Below are 20,467 nucleotides of genomic sequence, written 5' to 3'. Positions count from 1 at the left end.
TTATATTATTAAAATATAAATTTTAAATTACAGGATTAAGCCCTTCCTTACCCCAGATGCTAGATCTACCATTGCCCACTCCCATCTTATCTCTACACTTGTCTATGCTTCCCCCATATATACAAACCTGTCGAAAAATAATCTTCTCAAATTGGCCAACTTGTATAATCACATCGCCAGATTTGCCACTGGTAATCCATTCCAAACCCACCAATGTCTGAATCTAAAGCAGCTAGGCTGGCTTAAACTACAAAACCTCGTACAACTTTCACAACTTACTATAGCCCACAAGATCCTAAATAACCCAAACAACACTCCTATTCTTTTCAAACCTCATAATCCCCTATAAAAATCTTAATTCATTACGATCTTCTAATAAAATACTAATTAGCATAAGTAAGTCCAATAACCTGGCAGGGGACTCACTATTCTCTAACACAGCTGGTAAAAACTGGAACCTACTACCTGAGGATCTTACTATACTTCCTTCCTTGCTGCTCTTTAAACAAAAACTCAAAGATCACCTAAAATTACACTGGTTATGCCCTTGCAGCAACCCTAACTAATCCTTTCTCCCTTATTTTATATCATCTCTGAAATTCTACTTTGTTTACTTGTTTATTTGCTGCTTACTACCAATTAAAGCAGGAACTGGAAGCAATGGATACTTTGACTTTAATCCCTCTTGGTGCATCAAGTATGATTTTGGTTCCTTACCTTACTTATCATTCTGTATATCACTGCATATAGTTTTTGTCTCAACTTTACGTATTCCAATACTTTTATTATGTATACCCTGTATTTGTAGAATCTTGATTCTATGTGTGTTTGTCACTGTACTTATGTTATTACTGCTTTTCATCACTGGAGCTTTTCTCCCCGGGCCTGTACTGAAAATGGACATGCAACCAACTAGACTAGCCCAGTTAACAAATAAAAATAAATTGCTAATTGTTGCTTCTGTAAGAACATGCTAATGCTAATACTATTATATATTTTTTTCAATGAACTAAATTTGTAAATTCTGATATTAATGTCTATATTTGGAGCTTTTCTCCCAGGGCCTCTGATGAAAATGGACATTATATCCAGCTGGACCAGCCCGGTAAACAAATGTAAAATAAAAAAAAAAATGTTGTACTTGATAAATCCACTGGAGGACATTTCAGTGTTGTGGAACATTTTGAGACAGTTTCAAGGCTTTTCAGGATACAAGGCAAATGAACACAAAAACAGATACAGCTGAATGCTAGACACCCTCACATAAATCACTTCAGCAATACCCATATGTATAAGGACAGGTCCAACAGTTTAAAGAGATGAAATGGACCACATCTTGGAGTACACACAGGTAACCCATAACTTATGTAATATTAAAATAGTTGTGAAAAGTACAGTCCTCTGCAATGTCGGACAGTAATCTTGGACACTAGAGGCAGCCTCCAAAGGAGTATGATTTCTGCAACCCACTCAGTCTCCTCCTTAACATTTTCTACATCAAAAAAGAGCTTGACTGCCTACCAAAAACTTGGACAGCAGCACAGCTTCCATCCTGGTACACTGTGTCAACCATTATGATGCTTATTGGTCTTTAGTACTTGGGCAGCATAACTGGAAGGGAACAGGACTTTATTTCCATTTGCTGCCCCGGAAAGTCCTACTGGCAAAAAACCCTTTTCAGTGGAGGTCCACAAAGAAAAGCTCCAGACACAACTCCCAAACAAAACTACCACTGACTGATGTAGGCACTAAAGGTGGTGCAGCCTTCAAGAGTGAAGGATAATGCCCTTCATCACGTAAAAACATGGAATTGTCAAGATCTGTCAATATAGTGCCTGCAACCTGTCAATGAAATAATATATGGCTTTCATTTATAACAAGAAAGACACAGACAAGTGAGCTCAAGCACACATCCCTTAAAAGAGAACACAGAAAAATACCAAAGGAGGCTGCTAATGTGTTCATTAATGTAGACCATGGCGAAATGGTGTTGGTGAACACTCCCTAAATGACAAGGTAGATTCCCTGAATTGTTCCAGCTGCTTCAAGAGGAAATGGCTGGGTTTGCTTCAAGGATCTACTTTTCATCTACATCACAAGATCTAGGAAAACGTTCCAATGACCAGTTTAGTCTTAGTAAAATTCTGATACGTGACACAGGATTTGGGATCAATAATTGTATATAACACCAGAAACACAGTGGTCTCCTTTTTTTAGCTGCCTTCACTGCATCCTGAATACAGAAAAAATGTCTGAAGCCTTTTCCACCTAAAAGGAGAAAAGACAGCAAATGGCTTGAAAATATCTTATGCCCACGCTAAAACTGATAAAAAAAGGTTAAGGATCACATACCAGGAAAGAACTCAAATAATATTTAGCTTCAGACAGCTTTCCAATCAAACTGCTAATAATAAGGTCACATGGAGATTGCCTCATTAAAGTGCTGAAGATTCAGTGTCACTGAAAATGCAGTGAAGTAGCATTTTTTAATTAAAACGTAACTTCTTACTGAATTTTAGAGGGGATTGTTTTCTAATTCAATACAAATCTTTGATTTAAAAAAATGTTAGCACTTCAGTATTTTTAAAAAGTTAAGTTCAGTGCTGACTGGTCATAGGAAAAAAAAAAGTAGAGACTGCCCAAAACATAACCATTATACTCTTTCAAAAAAGTGCTTTGAAGTTATACATCTATGTAACAGCAAAAGTTTGTGCAAAATACTTTGATATGGCAGCCTAAGGGAAGACAATGTTTTTCAAAACCAAGGAAATAGCAGTTCCCACTGCAAATTTAAGATTGTGGAATATTCTGGCTAAAATTATTTCCCCAAAAATTATGTCAGAAGCACAGAATTAAGCCCAGTTTTGTGATGCAGGAGGAGGATGCCCTTACTGTAATACTGAATACCTAACCCTGAGCAGCAGCTCAGGCTCTAAAGGAGCTGGACTGAAGAAGATAAAAGTGAGTGTCCAATGGCTCACCCATTCAGAGAGGAAGTTGTGGCTCCTCATCTAGCTGGTGTGGCTCCATAGCAAGGTCAGGTTTGCAGTTAAATTGGTGTTACACTCAGGATGGTGTGGGCTGTGGTGGTGATGGTATTTGTCTGCTTGCATTAAGGAGCACAGTTGCACCAACAGAAGAATGCAGGAAGTTCCTGCCTTGACATGGGTACTCATCATCACCATGGGTGCAGTTAGGGCCCGTACAGAACTGCCCAGTGATATTTAGCCTTAAATGAAAAAGGGCTCTTAGAGGAAGTGCTGCCATGTAGTTCCCTGTCCTGAGCACAATTAGGGTCTGCCTGAAACAAATATGTCCCGTTCTGGGATGGGGTGAAGCCAGACCCTCAGGCCACAGGGACAAAGGAGTAGTCTTCCAAACAGTGCCCAGGTATAGCTAGGAATACAAGCTCATTCTTGACTACTTTAACATTTCCCTCTGGGAGGCTCTTGCTCAGTGTGAATTGGGATCCTATTTCATACAGAAAGAATTAACTCTAGAACCATTAGAGGAGGATTTGATGGTTGAAAAACAGAGGAGAACAAAAAGCATATTACATGGAACATGCACTTAAAACATGAGGGATGACTGCTCTCATAAAAATTAGTACAAGGTATGGCTATGTGCTTTACAAGTTGAATAACTCCAAGACTTTGGAGTTAGATAGGATAACATTACTTGTATCGAGAAATAAATTACTAGCTCTTCCATAAAAGCCTTCCTTTTTATACATTTTTCTTACCAGTTCAAAATCCTCTAGTTCACTTTTAATCATCCTTCTAGTGATGGACTCCAGCATATCTTCCAGATCCTGATGAAATTCATCATCATCATCATCAGTTTCATTCTCCTGATTCTGCAGTACAATAGTCCTGTACCAGTCCAGACAGTGCTGTATGCAACAAAGAAGATGCGCCTGAAGAAGAAATGAAGGATAAAAAGTATGTTTAAGGGTGTGAGGCAAAAGAAAACTAATCATAACCAATACTTAATCCAAACTATTTGTACAATTGAGACACCTCTGTTTTCTAATTTGTATTTGCAATCATCTCACAGTTGCCTTATTTACTCTGTGTTAAGTTATTAATTTCTAGTACTACAGGGCTGAATTGTTACAGTACCATTGGAGGCTGTCTGCAGTCCCAGTGGAAAAAAAAAACTAAAAAGTACACATATTACAGTGCACACTGCAAATTATTTCCATCCCCCCAACCCTCTGAGTTTCGTTTAAATGTTTTATTTAACCTCCCTCACTGGAACTACTTAGATGTTCATACTATACACTCGAAGTGAATGTCAAAGGCCTACTGTTAACCAACAAAGCAAGAGCAGAGAGAGACAAAGATAAACATGGAGAAACACAACCAACCAATGATATCTCATTTGGATGCATTTACACACAACATTACGATGAAGATGCCCCAAAATCTTACATTACTACTATTCACCACCAGCAAATACTTTTAATCAGTAATGAGCATTTGTGTGTAGTTGGAACCTTTCTAATGAAAATAGAATTATTAGAGGGAAGGGCATTTTTGGTGGAAACCATTCTGGACCCTCCAGGTGTGCCAAACAAAACCACCACAGGTTCTGCAATAAATTTTAAGTGCAAGTATTTAAACTTTAAATCAATCTACTAAAACTTACTTGGTACATTTGATGTCACTGGCTGTCAATAAGATTCCAGAAAGACATCATCAAAGGTGTCTTTGAACAACACGAAAACTAGAGTAATGGCCACTGGCTTGGGCTACTCGGTGTCCAGTAATTCAAGTACCTTTTTTGGATGTCTGATAATTCTTTAGTTCCCACCATTTAAAATGGAATGTTCTCCTTTTAAAATCATTAAACTGAGGGATTCTTCAAAGGAATTACCATCAGGATCCTTATGGACATGGCAGTATTATCATTTTTGAAGTTCTATACTTCAGATGTGATATTAAAATAGGGATACATCTGTGTGATCTTGTAGAAGTTAAGTTGAATATAAAAGATCTTTAGAACTTATCAATGAAGTGGACATGTAGCATTTATTGAAAATTACAGTAAAAGAATCAAATACCATTTATCATAAATCATTAATTCAGTACTGTATTTAGGTTTCATTTGAGGTACACACAATGTTTCCCCAGTTATTGTGCCCTTACGTTGCCAAACTTCAGTGATGGCCTTTAACTCTTTGTTCCTTTTCTAGACAGGTGGGATGTCCATAAAGAAAGAAAAAGAAAGAGTACAATGGATTTGTACTAATGACTGATATATTTTGTCGGCCCTAGCACAGAGCTTTTCTGTTTATATATATACCAGTGTAGAGAGTTGTATCTTAGCTACAGTTGTATAAGTGTCAGTAACATTCAGTGTGTTAATTAACCTTGCTCTGACTATACAAATGTACTGATTATAGTTTCAGACCAAAGTAATTTGTCAATTATCCTACAGCATCTAATTATTGGTCTATAACTGTTTAATAGATGAATGCTTTATCCTTTCCTGTTTTAAACCTGTTTTGGCAATATATGCATAATTGTGGAAGTTTATGAATATGTTTGGGCATTTGTGACTGAACTACCTTACTAAGGTTTTTGTTTCTTCTATCTATCTCTTTGCTTGCTGTCTTGTTCTAATCTAACTGCTAACAGTACTCCAGCTGGCCTTTGCTCCAACAGGGTTAAGAACCCTCCTTGGCAACAAAGGACCCTTCCCAACTTATCAGCTGTCTCATCACCCTATAAGTGTTCCCCTGTACTCTTCTACCAAAGGAAGGAAGAAAGTATGTGTGCTCCTCAAATTCGCTGTAAAGCCTAATTGTAGTATGATGTTCCTCACTAATGTAAGAAAAAGCTTCTCAGCCTGGTCAGCCAGCAGCCATACCCCCTTTGTAACCTATAGTTTAAATCTGCCCCAGTCTGAATTTCACTACCTTCTCTAGCCAAACTGTGCGTCCTTTTTCAGCCCTAGACCAGCCTTCTCCTGAAATTACTACTGATGTAATACCAGTTCCTGGCCACTAGGTGACACTCTTACATAGTCCCTATCTTTCGCCTACCCCAAAACCCAAGGAAAATACATTTTCTTACAGACTACTGTCCTCACCTTGTTACTGTTGTTCTTTCTTACACCTCTTGCTATACTGTACAATCCCAATATTCGCCTTGGAAACCTTCCTCTCTACTTCATTTTTTTCTCTCTTCAACTACCTTAACTTAACTTACCTTATCAGTCAGCATTCCACTGATTGTTCTCCTACTACACTCACTTGTCTCTACCCGCTCCATTCACCTGCGGGCTCACTCAGCTCCCCTTCCCTGCCCCCAATTCCCACCTGCCCCCAGTGCTCCTACATTTATTCCTCTGTAGCCACGCCCCATCACATTCTGCTCCAATCTAACACTCCAACTTATTAACACGCCCACCCCTCCTTGTCTTAACACCTCACCTGTTATTACCTGACCTCCCACCCCTCCTTGTTACAACACCACACCTTTTGTCATATCTCCTTACCTGTTCTTACATACTTACCTCTCAAGTTTACACCCTAAAAACTAATATAATGGCTAAATTACCCATCCCATACCAAATAAAACTATCACTCTTTCCTACTCTGTTGCCTATCTGCTAACCTCCTATGAACAACCATTATACCCCTCCCTTCTCTTCCCCACCAAATACACTTCGACACCAGTACTAGCCATGTCTCAAAACTACATAAACATCACAGCCAAACCTTGCTACCTACAAGCTAAATATCATAGACTATCTGACATTAAATATATCAAGCTAAATATTAAAAAATCACTTAACTATTATTGCAACTTTCATTACCCTATAAACAGAATACACCTCCACTCTTTATTAGATGGGGGCATTCATCCTAACCTGGGCTCAAACAATATCCTTGCCACTAAAGAGTGCAACCCTAATAACTCCAGTACCCAAGCCACTACACCAAGTCCTCTTAACTCACTCTATATAGCACATCTAAACATACGTAGCATTAACAATAAAATTGCCCACCTCCATGCCCTCCTAGATGTTCACCTATTTCACATCCTATGTCTATCCGAAACATGGCTAAAACCCACAATTAAAGACAATGAAGTCACCCCACCTGGTTACAATATCCTTAGACTACACCGGACAACCAAATAGGGAGGTGGGGTAGCAATCCTTTATAAATCAGACCTACAAGTTACCACTGCAAACCTTAGACCACCTTCTGACAATAATGCTAAAATCCTAATTTCTAAATTTTAGATCAACTCATGTAAATCTAATTACATCATTTGGATCTACCTTCCCCCAAGAAATAAAATGTAAATCCTTGAAAATATCCTTAACTGGCTTTCTATTAATCTCCCACAAGAAACCATAGTCCTAGGAGACTTTAATATCGACTGGAAGTCCTGCAGTATGGCACACTCTACCACCATATTAACCTATATGGCTTCTCACAAACTATTAACTCCCTAACCAGAATTAATAAACCCAATAACAAGGAAAGTATCTTAGGTTGGATTCTTACTAATACTCCTCATCAAACATACCAAGTAGGAACCTTCCCAGATGATCTAGGTGACCATTCACTAACTTTTACTATCAGACACAAAACCAACCTAACTTAACCAAACAATTTCAGGATAATACGCACCAAAAAGCATTTTAACCCAGAACTTTTCCAAGCAGAACTCAAGCAGTGTAATTGGTCACCTCTAAAATCCCTCCCACTAAATGAAGCAGTGGAATACTTTAATTCTACATTCTTATCCATCCTCAACCATCACGTCCCAACTCGCTCTGTTAGAAATAAAGCTAAACCTGCCCCTTGGCTCTCAAATGCTACTAGACAAAAAAAATCCTTCTTAGAAACAAATCCTGGGCAAAATGGAGTACTACTAAAAATTCCACTGACCACCAAACCTTTAGACAACTTAGATATAGTACTAAAACAGCCATCCTCTTAGACAAAAAGAACTTTTACTTCCAACTACAACAAACTTACCATAAGAAGCCACAAAAGTTCTGGACTAGCATTAACAAACTACTATACCCAGGTCAGTCTATCACACCTAACCCACAAAGCTCTAACCCTGATAATCCCACACAAACAGCTAATGCCTTCAATTCTTTCTTCACAGATGCCATCCAAACTCTTGTTAGTCAACTATCTCGAGATACCTCAAATCTGCCTACATCTATTACAAGCCCACCTCCATCATTTCAGTTAAAACCAGTTCTAACTTCCTTTATTTGCTCCCTTCTCCAGAAACTAAAATCTACTACCCCCTCAGCTGACAAACTTCCAGCAGAATATCTGCAAAAAGGAGCTAAAGCCATAAGCCTACCCCATTTCCATTCTGGTTAACAGAACTATAAGTGAAGGAACTTTCCCATCTATCTGGAAAATTTCTCACATCATTCCACTACATAAAGGTGGGAATTCTAACGACTTTTCTAACTATCGTCCTACTGCTCTTCTATCTACCCTAGCAAAAATTTTGGAGAAATGCATCCATAAGCAACTACTTAATCACCTACTCCAAAATAACTTACAATCGTCAACATGGATTTAGACCTTTCCACAGTACTCCCACTGCCCTGCTAACCTTCACAGACTTCAACAAAAACCGAAACAACAAAATTCTCTCCTCTGTAGTCTTTACTGGTTTATCTAAAGCTTTCAACATGGTTAATCACCAGCTCCTTTTAAATATACTGAAATCCATCTCACTTGAACCTCTAGCCATAAATTGGTTTAAATCTTACTTAGACAATAGACAACAGGCTGTGCTATGGGAAAACAATCTGTCTACTCACCTCCCTATTTCCCTAGATGTTCCACAGGGCTCTATATTAGGCCCACTCCTGTTCTCCATTTGTATTAATGACCTTCACTCTGCAATTCCTGATGCAACCTGTATTCAATATGCAAACGACTCCACAATAATTTGTTCAGCCACGTCTCCAACTGAACTACAGTCCCTTACCCAAAAAGCATTTAATACAGTAGAACAATGTTTTTTAAACTGCTGCCTCCTCCTAAATCCTAAAAAACTAAACTTTTACTTTTCACACCAATCCAAAAATCCACACCAATAAATTTCGCACTCGTATCTAATAATGGCACTATCATATCTCCCGACTTAACCACTAAACTTTTAGGAATAGCAATAGAGAACAACCTTAGTTTTGATACTCATATAAACAGCACAATAAAAACAGTCAACAAGAAACTGGGGTCCCCCTATAGAATCAAACCCTTTCTTACACCAGTAGCCAGGACCGCCATAGCCAGAACTCTCCTAATCTCCACCCTACTCTATGCTTCACCTATATACACTAATCTTTCTAAAAACAACCTCAACAAGCTGACAATCTCCTATAATAATATTGCTAGATTTGCCACTGGCTCTCCTTTTAGAACTCATCACTGTCTTAATCTTAAGCAACTAGGATGGCTAGAGTTCCAAAACCAACTGCAATTTCACCAGCTTGTCATAGCCCATAGGACCCTGTATCAACCCACCAACACTCCAATACTCTGTTGCCTCATTACCCCATATAACAATCTTAAACATTTACGCTCCTCAGACTCCTTATCAATACCAGCAGATCCAACAATTTAGCAGGAGACTCTCTGTTCTCTAATACTGTTGGTAAGCACTGGAATCTTCTTCCCACAGAACTTATATCTCTGTCTTCATTGACACTTTTTAAACAGAATCTAAGACTATTTCTCAGCACTCATTGGTTATGACCCTGTACTAACCCTGACTAGCTTTCTCTCCATACACTAGTTTTAATACTCTTTATCTTTATTGACCTATCCTTAATTAACCAAAGACCATGTTATTGCAATTTAAAATATGTATATATGTATATAGTAACATCTCTTGCACATTACCTTGTACTGTCTTGTGTTATGCTCACTAGGAGTATTGTATTTTACTAACAGCTGTTATATACTTGGACTATTGTAACTTGCTATATTGTATGTACATATGTATGTGTCTTGGAGCTTTTCTCCCCAGGCCTCTACTGAAAATGGACATGTATCCAGTTAGACTAGCCCGGCCAACAAATGTAAAATAAAATAAAATAAAAATAAATTTGTCCAGATAAAATCACTTTAGCTACCTTCTAGGGTTATTTTTATCCTTAGCTAGCAGATCTGGGAGACTCCCTTCTCTGATAGCCTCCTTGCGGAAGGAATAAAGTCGCCTTGTTGAAATTTCAAGTAGTTTATTCAGTTAAGTATGCAGATGGATGACTGCTCTTGTTCTAATGTCTAGGAAAGGGGTGCAAGTTTACCTCCCCTCAAAACTAAAAATCTCATCAAGCAATCAGACCTCGGGTGAATAATGAGTTTTAAACAACTCGCCAAAAATCCTTAACGAAAACAGTCTTTCTAAAGCTTACTAAAGTCATTAAAAACAACTGCCTTCTGAATTATGACATGGAAAAGGTCAAACAGCTATCTGCATAGCTGCTAGTACTGTTTTAGCAAATAAGGAATCCGGCCTTATCAATGATCCACTGTCTGTGGATCTATTAAGACAACCCCTGCCTTAGTTGCTACTCAACCCTAATGGTTATTTTTCCAAAATAAGCTTTGAAGAAATGTCCATTAAATGGATCATAAACTGCATCCATTCTTGAACTGATATGATCCAAGTTGCGAATTATCTTTTCTGATTTCGTTATTCTAAAAAATGGAGTTCCATAGGCTTCATTTATGTGGCCCTTATTAATTCTCTCTTTCTTTAAGCGTGTAAATGTGATAATGTTACTGGTGACGCTACAGTAGAAAATATATTTAGAAAACCTAGTGTTTTCAATCCACAATTTAATTTGTGAAGCTGACCTTTATGAGTACTTTGCGGGGAATAAACAAATACAAAAGTAAGCAGTATAATAATCTTACGGAATGTGAAAGATCAGCTCTATTAACATTGGAAAGGGACACTAGTATAGCTATAAGGCTTGCAGACAAAGGTGGTCAAATTATTATGGACAGTGAATATTATTTTCGTTCCTTGTCTAGAATGTTAGATTATGTCAATGTTTATCAGAATATTACTTTAATTGATATTCAGAGGAATACTGAAGAGGTGACAAATGTTTTAATGCAATACGCAGAGGAAGGTATAATGACTAAAGTTTATCACAGCCAAGAAGGTACGTAGGCAGCAAAAAAGTTAATTCAAAGTGACTTTAATGCACGAAAACAGTACACGAACCAGAACAACAAAGTCTTCAGCAAGCAGTAAATCAAGCGCTTGATTTACTGCTTGCTGAAGACTTTGTTGTTCTGCATTAAATCACTTATTAACTTTTGCTGCCTACGTACCTTCTTGGCTGTGATAAACTATACCTGGTTGGTATTTTTGTTTTGGAATCAAGTTCTTGCTTTTTGTTATAATGACTAAAGAAATGTTTAGGTATTTTGTTGTTGACAAACTGTTGATCCCAGTTTTTCAGGGACTTCCTAAGATCCATAAGGATCCTTTAACACCTTCTTTTAGGCCCATAGTGGCTAGTGGAGGTTGACTCACTGAGCCACTCAGTATATATGTTGAGAAGCAATTAAGACTGGTATTAGAACAGCATCAGTTTATATTACGAGATACTACTAAGCATTTGCTTCAGGATTTATACTGTTTTGTTGAAGGCAATGTTATATCAATGAAGGGTTGTCTAATGGCCACTTATGACGTTACTTCATTGTTCACTGTGATCCCTAATTCACAAGGGATAATGATGGTTAGAAGTTTTCTTAAACGTAATAGTTCTTACTTAGATGGAAAACAGATTTAATAGGTCATTTGCTTTCACTAGTCTTGGAAAATAATGTGTTTCCTAATTAATGGGAAGTACTATTGCCAATTGTTGGGTGTAGCTATGGGCACGCCATGTGCCAATAGCTACGCCAACATGGTGATGGCAGAATGGGAATGTCAATGCATGCTTATACATCCTTTGGCCAGAGAACACGTGTTGTTCTACAGACGATTTGTACACTATTTATATATTTTGTGGAAGGGCTGTGAGACTGAACTTTTATGCTTGGTATCTTACATGAAACAGAGCAGTAATTTTTTTTCAGATTCTCTGGTACATGTTCTTCCAATACCACTGAATTTTTGGATATTAACATCAGTATTGATGATGAAAGTTTTATCCATACAGATAGGCATGTAAAAGACTGTTACTGTCCATCATATTTACATAGAATGAGTATGCACCCTAGCCATATATTGAACAACATAGTGAAAGGACAGGCTATGTGGTGCTCACGATTGACTGATGGGGATGCTAATCTGACTAATGAATTTGATAAAATCCATAGTGATTTTATTAAGAGAGGCTATCAGAAAAAAGCAGTTGATAGACTAACATCTGATGTTCAGAAAATGTGCAATAATAGAGCTTGACCCTATTTATTCAAGACCATTTAAATCTGACACATGTAAAAGATCAGAGAAATATGTTCCTTTTATTTTTGCATTTACCAGGGACCAAGGTGAGCTTAGAAAAATCTTACAAAATAATTGGAAGATACTTAATACAGATAAGGCAGACTACAGAGATAGTTGGTAATAAATCATCTGTAACATATAATAATATGAGGAATCTTAAATGGAGGCTGTGCTATCCAAAAATGAATTCTCATGAGGAGATGCTGCCTTCAGAAAAGGGAACAACTAGATGTGGCTGTTGTAATTTTTGTGAATACATCTATGATGGTGTTGACTTCATGTATCCGGTACAGGGAAGCTATTTAAGTTTGAGTGTAATGCCAATTGTAATAGTAGAAATCTTGTATATTTGGCTAGATGTATGTGTTGTTACTCATTCTGTGTTGGTAAAACCAACAGAAGATTACGGGAACGTATTAGAAATCATCTGTATTGCTATAGGAGAGGGCACACATACAGTGCTATAAGCTAAACATACCATAGAGTTAGGAGAGTCACATCGATTTATGTTCACTGTGTTGGAACATATCTCTGAGAGTGACAGATTGGGTGATACTTCCAACAGGACAGAAAACATAGAGCTTAGGTGGATCATTAACCTCAGGGCCCATTTAGGCAAAGGACTTAATGACCACACTGCCATTACGGCCAAACTAAAGGATCGGAGACTCAGGAAATAATTTCATTTTTTACTGTCATCTTGATGTTTTTAAGCTTTTAAACTGAAGTATTGTTATTGTTTTTGATATGATGGGATGGTGATTTTATTTATTTTTTGAAGAAATTGATAATCCAGCATTTGATTGGTTTATTTGAATTTTAATAGTATAAAAGGAAATTATGTAAATTAATTTTGGTAAGGTCTGATGAAGCAAATGTATTTGTGAAAGCGCTAACCTGCACTGCATTAAACAACTGTGAACTTATCTACTGCCTTGCTGCCTATCCTGCATTATAGCTGTGTTCTGCTGCATTGTTTGTTTTATATATGCCCGGAATCTGTTCTATCTTGGATCTCAATACATATCCCCTATGAAACCATACTACCCGGAGACGTTAATATTGACTGGCAAAAATTATATACTACCTCTGCTACCCTACATATTAACCACCATGGCTTCCATCACCTTATCTCAACTCCTACTCACTACAATAACGCAAACACAAACTGCTCCACCTTAGACTGGATTCTTACCTCAGACCCTACCCTATATATCATAACCCCAGTACCCCACCCAAATCCCTGAATGACCACCTCCCTACTCGATTTGAAAGATACTCCCATCAATTACCCATGTCCCAACATATTAGAGAATGTCACAACCTTTCTTCCTTTAATGCTGAAACCTTTAATGACAGGCTTGCTGCTATTAACTGGAGCCACCTGAAGTACCTTCCCCTCAATGACGCAGTTCTACAATTTAATCGCACGTTTCTTGGCATCCTTGACTCTCTAGCTCCCCTAAGAAAAGTTAGAACCAAAACAACTTACTCTCCTTGGCTCTCTAAAGACACCCTCACTCTCATGAAAAAGAGAAATAAGTATTGGAAACAATGGCTAAAAACTAAATCTGCAAAAATTTTTCCTAAAAAATAAAGAACTTCGAAACCTTTCTAAAAACCAAATCAATAAAGACAAAAAGAAATTTTGTTATGATGCCCAATTCACCCATAAGCCTAACACAAAAAAATTATACACCCTGGTGAACCTACCACCCTCAATCACTATCCTAACAATCATCCACAAAAAACCGTCACCTTACTTAATACATACTTTATTAAATCAATTCAAAAACTAACCCAGACCTGCCAAAGCCAAAACCTTTCTCATATCACACATGCCACTTTCAACACCAACACTTGCTCTCTTAACCCAGTCTCCACTGCTTATATAACGTCCCTTCTATTAAAACTAAAACCATGCTCTCCCTCCACAGACAACCTCTTTCTTAAACTTGCAGCCCACTCTATAGCCTATCCTTTGTCAATCCTAGTAAACAGATCAATCCAAGAAGCCACTGTCCCCAACATCTGGAAATCTTCCTACACCATACCACTTCACAAAGGAGGTAACTCCACAGACCCATCAAACTACAGACCCATAGCCATTCTTTGTCCATTCTCCAAAATCCTTGAAAAAAATGTATTCATAACCAGCTTCTTAAATACCTAATTGAAGAAAACATTCTGACCCCTTCTCAACATGGCTTCAGGCCTAGTCATAGCACTGCCACTGCCCTCCTTTCACCCCCACCTTTGCCGAAGGAAGGGACAAAAATCTTCTTGCATCTTCTCTTTTCCTCGACCTCTCTAAAGCTTTCGATAATCTCTCTCATCCCAAGATAATTTTCAAACTAACTGATCTTAACCTCTCCCCCTCTACCATTCAGTAGTTCTCAAGCTCTCTCTCTCTTAAACTGGCTCCAGTCTGTGCAATAGCAATCCACCTGTTCCCCCCTTCCTTCCCACCCAGACTGGCATTCCCCAAGTCTCAATCCTTGGTCTTCTCCTATTCAACATCTTTACTAATAAACTTTACTCCTCCTGCTCCACCTTCACTATCATACAATATGCCGACGACTCTATTCTCATCTCTTTCTCTGACATCTCTAACCTTCTTTTCATCACCCAAAACACTTTCTCATCTCTGGAATGATGGCTAACTGACCACCAACTCATACTTAACCCCAAAAAGACTAAGCCCCTACTATCCCTTCCTAAATCTCCCTCCCACCACAAATCCACCTTTGCCATCTCTTCTTTCGGTAACACCCTTATCAAAGCAGAACCTCAGACCGAAATGCTTGGTACTATAATCGATGACCAGCTAAAATTAGACATCCCTTGCTGTATTAAAAAAAAAAACAATCAGAAATTGGGTTTTCTCTATAGAAATAAAAAATTTCTAGCTCCCAACTTCAAACCCACTCTAGTTCAAGCCTTTCTCCTCCCAGGGCCTCGCTATGCCTCCCTAATTCTTACCCATTTACAGTCATCCCTACTAACCAAACCTGAGCAAACCTATAACAACATAGCCAGATTCACCTGTCACCACCCATTTAAATCACATCATTACCTTGCCCCGAAAAAACTTCAATGGCTTGAATTCCCCCAGCTCCTACTTCTTTCTCAGCTGCAGCTCACACATTCCCTACTAAATATACCCCTAGCCTGTTCCTCTCTTTCTTCCACAGTATCCCCTTATACCCCTCCTCGTTCACTTCGTAGCTCTGATCAGAACCTACTAGCCATATATAAACCAAACATAAATACAGGCAATCTCCTCTACAAAAACTCAGTGTCCCAAGCTTGGAATAGGCTTCCTCCTGACATCCATCGCATTAGTTGTACGTTTCTTCAAAACTAAAGTAAAAAAACTACTTCCTAAACATTAGGACCTGCCCTTGCCATAATCCCCCTTAATTTTTCATTTCCACTCCATTTCTCTCCCACCTTTATTCTACTTTTTCAGAATATTCTGTTCATATTCTGTCCTTTCTAGCACAAACAAAATGCACTCTCTCATCCTTGTACACTTACCTTCCGTACAAAGAAAATTTCACTCATCTGCTGAAAATTCTATATTGTTATTATGCTACCAAGTAAAATATATGCTTTTACTGACTCTGCTTCCTCACATTATTCAAACGATTTAAACAAAAAAAAGTTGTAAACATCAGCTCTTGCTCATCAATGGATGTATAGTCTATGCACTTTATGCTTTAACATTGCATGTCAACATTTGTATTCTTTGTTTATATACTTTCTTGTAAAAAAGAAGTTATGTCCTTACCATAACGTTCCATGTGGAGTGTTCATCTCGCCTTTGTTCTTACACATGGGTGTCGGAGCCGATCCTCGGCTCCGAGTTGGCCGCTTAGCAAAGCTTTGCATCTAGAAGAAACTCGAGACCAACCTACCTCCCACAATTCCCTCTGCCTCTACCTCAGATCTAGTTTGCAAACAGAAAACAACACCAGATCCAGCAATAACAAGGTAATCACCCATAAAGAATACATACGTATACATAAGGAACGTAACTAGCTCAAGCCAGTAGAACAACAGAGAGACCACTAGTGGGAGACAAACAGACCAGACTTCTAATCCGTACGTTCTTCCAGACCTGAGGGTGGGAGGGTGGGGATGTAAGAACAAAGGCGAGATGAACACTCCACATGGAACGTTATGGTAAGGACATAACTTCTTTATGTGAGAGTGTTCAATCTCGCCGTTTGTTCTTACACATGGGTAGCGTCCCTAGCTCCGTTACCCTGAGTGACTCACTGAAGAACGTTCTTGAGCACAGTGGAACCAAAAGATGCTCTGTCCCTGGAAGTCCTGTCCACTTTATAATGAGTGATGAACGTATGCAGTTTAGACCAAGTGGCGGCTGCACAAATAGTGTCCAAAGGCAGACGAGCCGCATGAGCCAAAGATGTGGAAACTGATCTAGTAGAATGTCCCTTTGGTTTGGTGGGCAAACACTGATTAGCAGCAGAATAAACAAAGGTTATACAATCAGTTAGCCATTTGGAAAGTGTACGCTTCGTCACTGCCATGCCCTTCTTGTTGTCCGCAAAGGCTATAAAGAGTTGGTCCGCTTTTCTATGGTCTTTAGTTCTATCTAGGTAGAATCTGAGTTGTCTCTGAACATCCAACTTGTGCAACATATATTCCAGCTTACTGGAGTGGTTTTTGAAAAATGTAGGAAGCTCAATGGACTGATTAATGTTCTTAACTGAACTAACCTTAGGGAGGAAGGATGGGTTGGTGCGTAATGATACCCTGTCCGGGTGAAAAATTGAATACGGCTGTTTAATGGAAAGCGCCTGAAGTTCTGATACTCGTCTGGCTGAAGTGATAGCTACCAGGAAAAGAGTTTTCCAGGACAAAAACTTTAAGGAACAGGAAGAAGCTGGTTCAAAGGGTGGTAAAATTAGTTGGGATAAGAGTAGATTTAGATTCCAAGGAGCTGTAGGTAACCTAACTGCTGGTCTAAGATGAAAAGACCCTTTCAAGAAGGCTTTACAAAGCCTATGAGCCATAATGGGCGCTCCGTTCTCTCCTACATGAAAGTTAGAAATAGCAGCCAACTGGACTTTTAAGGTGGCCGTAGATGCCCCTTGATGAAACAACATGGACAGGAACTCCAAAATCTTGTTTAGAGGGGCTACTAAGGGATCTAAATGCTGTGTAGTCGCCCAGTAGACGAAACGTTTCCACTTACTGGTGTAAATTTTAGTAGTGGAAGCCTTATGAGAGGCTACCAGAATGTCTTGAACTGCCGGAGAGAGAAGATCAGACCTGGCTAAGTAGGGAAGCGGAGCAGCCAAGCTGCTAACTTGAGGGACAGGAGTGACGGGTGGGGAGCCCCTGACGAATGAGTCAGTAGGTCTGGCACCGGGTCCAGAATCCAGGGCTCCCACATTTGGTGGGCTTGAAGAAAGGGAAACCAAATCTGTCGAAGCCAGAATGGGGCAATGAGAATTATAGTCCTCTGCTGGTCCTTGGCTTTCTGAAGAAATCTCGATATCAGAGGTATAGGGGGGAAAGCGTACAGGAGACCCGGGGGCCAATCGTGAGTCAGAGCGTCCCTGGGGACATCCCCTGGAGGGGGTAAGAGGGCAAAGTAACTTCTGCATTTGGTGTTCATTGGAGACGCAAACAGATCGCAGCAAGGCTGGCCCCACTTGCGGAAGATCCTTTCCGCCACTATCTGGTTGAGGGACCACTCGTGAGGTAACAGGATGGCTCTGCTCAACCTGTCCGCTATGACACTGGATAACCCCGGGATGTGCGTTGCTATCAGAAAGCGACCCGTGGATTCTGCCCACTGCCAAATTATCATGGCCTCTCTGCACAACTGGTAAGATTTGGTTCCTCCTTGTTTGTTTATGTACCAGACTACGGACATGTTGTCCGTCTGAACTGCAATGGTCCCTAGAGGTAGAAGGGGGGAGAAGTGTTGCAATGCTAGAAACACTGCCCTCATCTCTAGAACACTGATGTGCAGGTTGTACTCTAAACTGGTCCATTCGCCTTGGACTGTCTGTCCCTGAAAGATGCCCCCCCCACCCTATCAGGGACGCGTCCGTGGTCACTGTGGCTGTTGGTGTGGGTAACACAAATGGTCGGCCGCTGATGAAATTGTGACTCTGTAACCACCAAGACAGGTGTGCTTTGCAGGTGTTCGTAATGTGAATCTCGTGTGTCAGTGGTAACTGTTGGAACGACCACTGTGCGAACAGCAGCCATTGGAAACTCTCATGTGTAGCCTTCCCATGGGAACTGCAATGAGGGAAGCTGACATGAGTCCCAAGACTTTCAGGACTAGTTTGGCTGGGGATTTTTTGGACAATAGTAGGAGAAATGCGTGTTCTTGTAGGGAAGCTACTCTTGCGGAGGGGAGTTTTAGTAGCAAAGAACGGGTATCTAGATCTGCCCCTATAAATGAAATATGCTGCGAGGGCTGTAACGCAGACTTTTCGAAATTTATCGAAATCCCTAGCTGAACACAAAGGCTGAGTGTGTAGTCCCTGGCCTGTATAAGTTGACGCTCGGTGGTGGCAGTAAGGAGCCAGTCGTCCAGATATGGAAACACCCGGAATCCTAGGCGTCTCAAGTGAGACGCTACCACTGCCATGCATTTGGTGAAAACCCTGGGGGCTGAGGTTAGACCAAAGGGCAGGGCCCGAAACTGAAAGTGGCTGGCTCCCAGCCAGAAGCGCAGGTGATCTCTGGACGCTCTGGCCATTTTGATGTGGTAGTAGGCGTCCCTGAGATCTATTGAGCACATCCAGTTGTCCTTCTGTAAGAACGGAAGGATCGATTGAAGCGTGACCATCCGGAACTTTTCTTTCTTCACATACGAATTGAGATTGCTTAGGTCCAGAATTGGTCTCCAGTCCCCTGTCTTTTTTGGAACTAAAAAGAACCTTGAGTAAGTTCCGGATCCTCTTTGGTCCGCCGGGACTGATTGGATGACTCTTTTTTTCTAGCAGCTTTGAGATTTCCATAGCTGCAGGTTCTCGCAGATGGGGCGGTACATCTGGGAATCTTTTTTGTGGTAACGGGGGGAATACAAAGGGAATTTTGTAACCTCTGGTAATAATGCTTTTTACCCAATTGTCTGAAGTAAGGTTTTGCCAGGCCTGAGGGTATAAAGCTAAGCGTCCCCCGACTGCCTCCAGAGCAGGACAGTCGGGCCTCCTCTCAGGAGTGCTGGAAAGGCTTCCCAGGGGTGGTATCCCTGTCGCCTTGGTTCTGCGGACCCCCACTGCCACCAGGGCGGCGTCTTCCACCTCTGCCCCCCCTCTGCCTCTGGAGGGGGCATCACCCTGTGTGCCTGGGAAAGAACCCTGGGGTTTACGAAAAGTACAGTTTTGTACCTACCATAAATGTAGATGTTCGAGGATCCACATTGCTGCAGTCCTAACTATTGGGTAGTCCGCTGTCCCAGTCGGCCCGAATACCAAAGTATATGGCTGACGTCGGTCAAGGCGCATTAGACTGACGTCAGTACGTCAGGGTACTAATGCGCATGACCGACGTCATATCCTCAGTCTTTTCTTGCCCCAGATGTCAGAAGACCCTAAAAAGACAAGGCCAAAACCAAAAACTCCAAACATTCCTGCACCAAAAATATGTACAATATATACAAAATTACCAGAGTATAACCTCACCTACACAACCACCCCTAAACACAGAGGGGAAGGAGGGAGGGTAAATTGGACTGCAGCAATGTGGATCCTCGAACATCTACATTTATGGTAGGTACAAAACTGTACTATGTTCTTCATTCCACATTGCTGCAGTCCTAACTATTGGGTAGAATCCCAAAGCAGAGGTAAGGGAGGCTAGCAAATCATAAGGAAGCAGGAGCTGACAACATGCCTTGCAAAATAGCTGTGGCAAAACCAGCCCTAGATTTAGAGTAGAGAGGAAGGTGATAATGCTTAGAGAAAGTATGCACTGAACTCCAAGTAGCT

The 20,467-nt window shown here is 40.1% G+C and overlaps 1 protein-coding gene across 2 annotated transcripts in view; it reads right to left on the bottom strand.

The window, feature by feature from the left end:
* The window catches only part of FANCI (FA complementation group I), a 2,406,750-nt gene that overhangs the window by 1,015,163 nt on the left and 1,371,120 nt on the right, over window positions 1-20,467 (bottom strand). For both annotated transcript variants that reach the window (XM_044078210.1, XM_044078208.1), the window contains exon 21: window positions 3,743-3,916. In XM_044078210.1, coding sequence (XP_043934145.1) covers window positions 3,743-3,916 — 174 coding nt within the window. The remainder of the gene's footprint in view (window positions 1-3,742; window positions 3,917-20,467) is intronic.

The sequence above is a fragment of the Protopterus annectens genome, chromosome 7.part0 (assembly GCF_019279795.1).
Source record: "Protopterus annectens isolate FY-2018-M chromosome 7.part0, PAN1.0, whole genome shotgun sequence".
NCBI lineage: Eukaryota > Metazoa > Chordata > Ceratodontiformes > Protopteridae > Protopterus > Protopterus annectens.
This window is presented reverse-complemented; position numbering and strand designations above follow the sequence as displayed.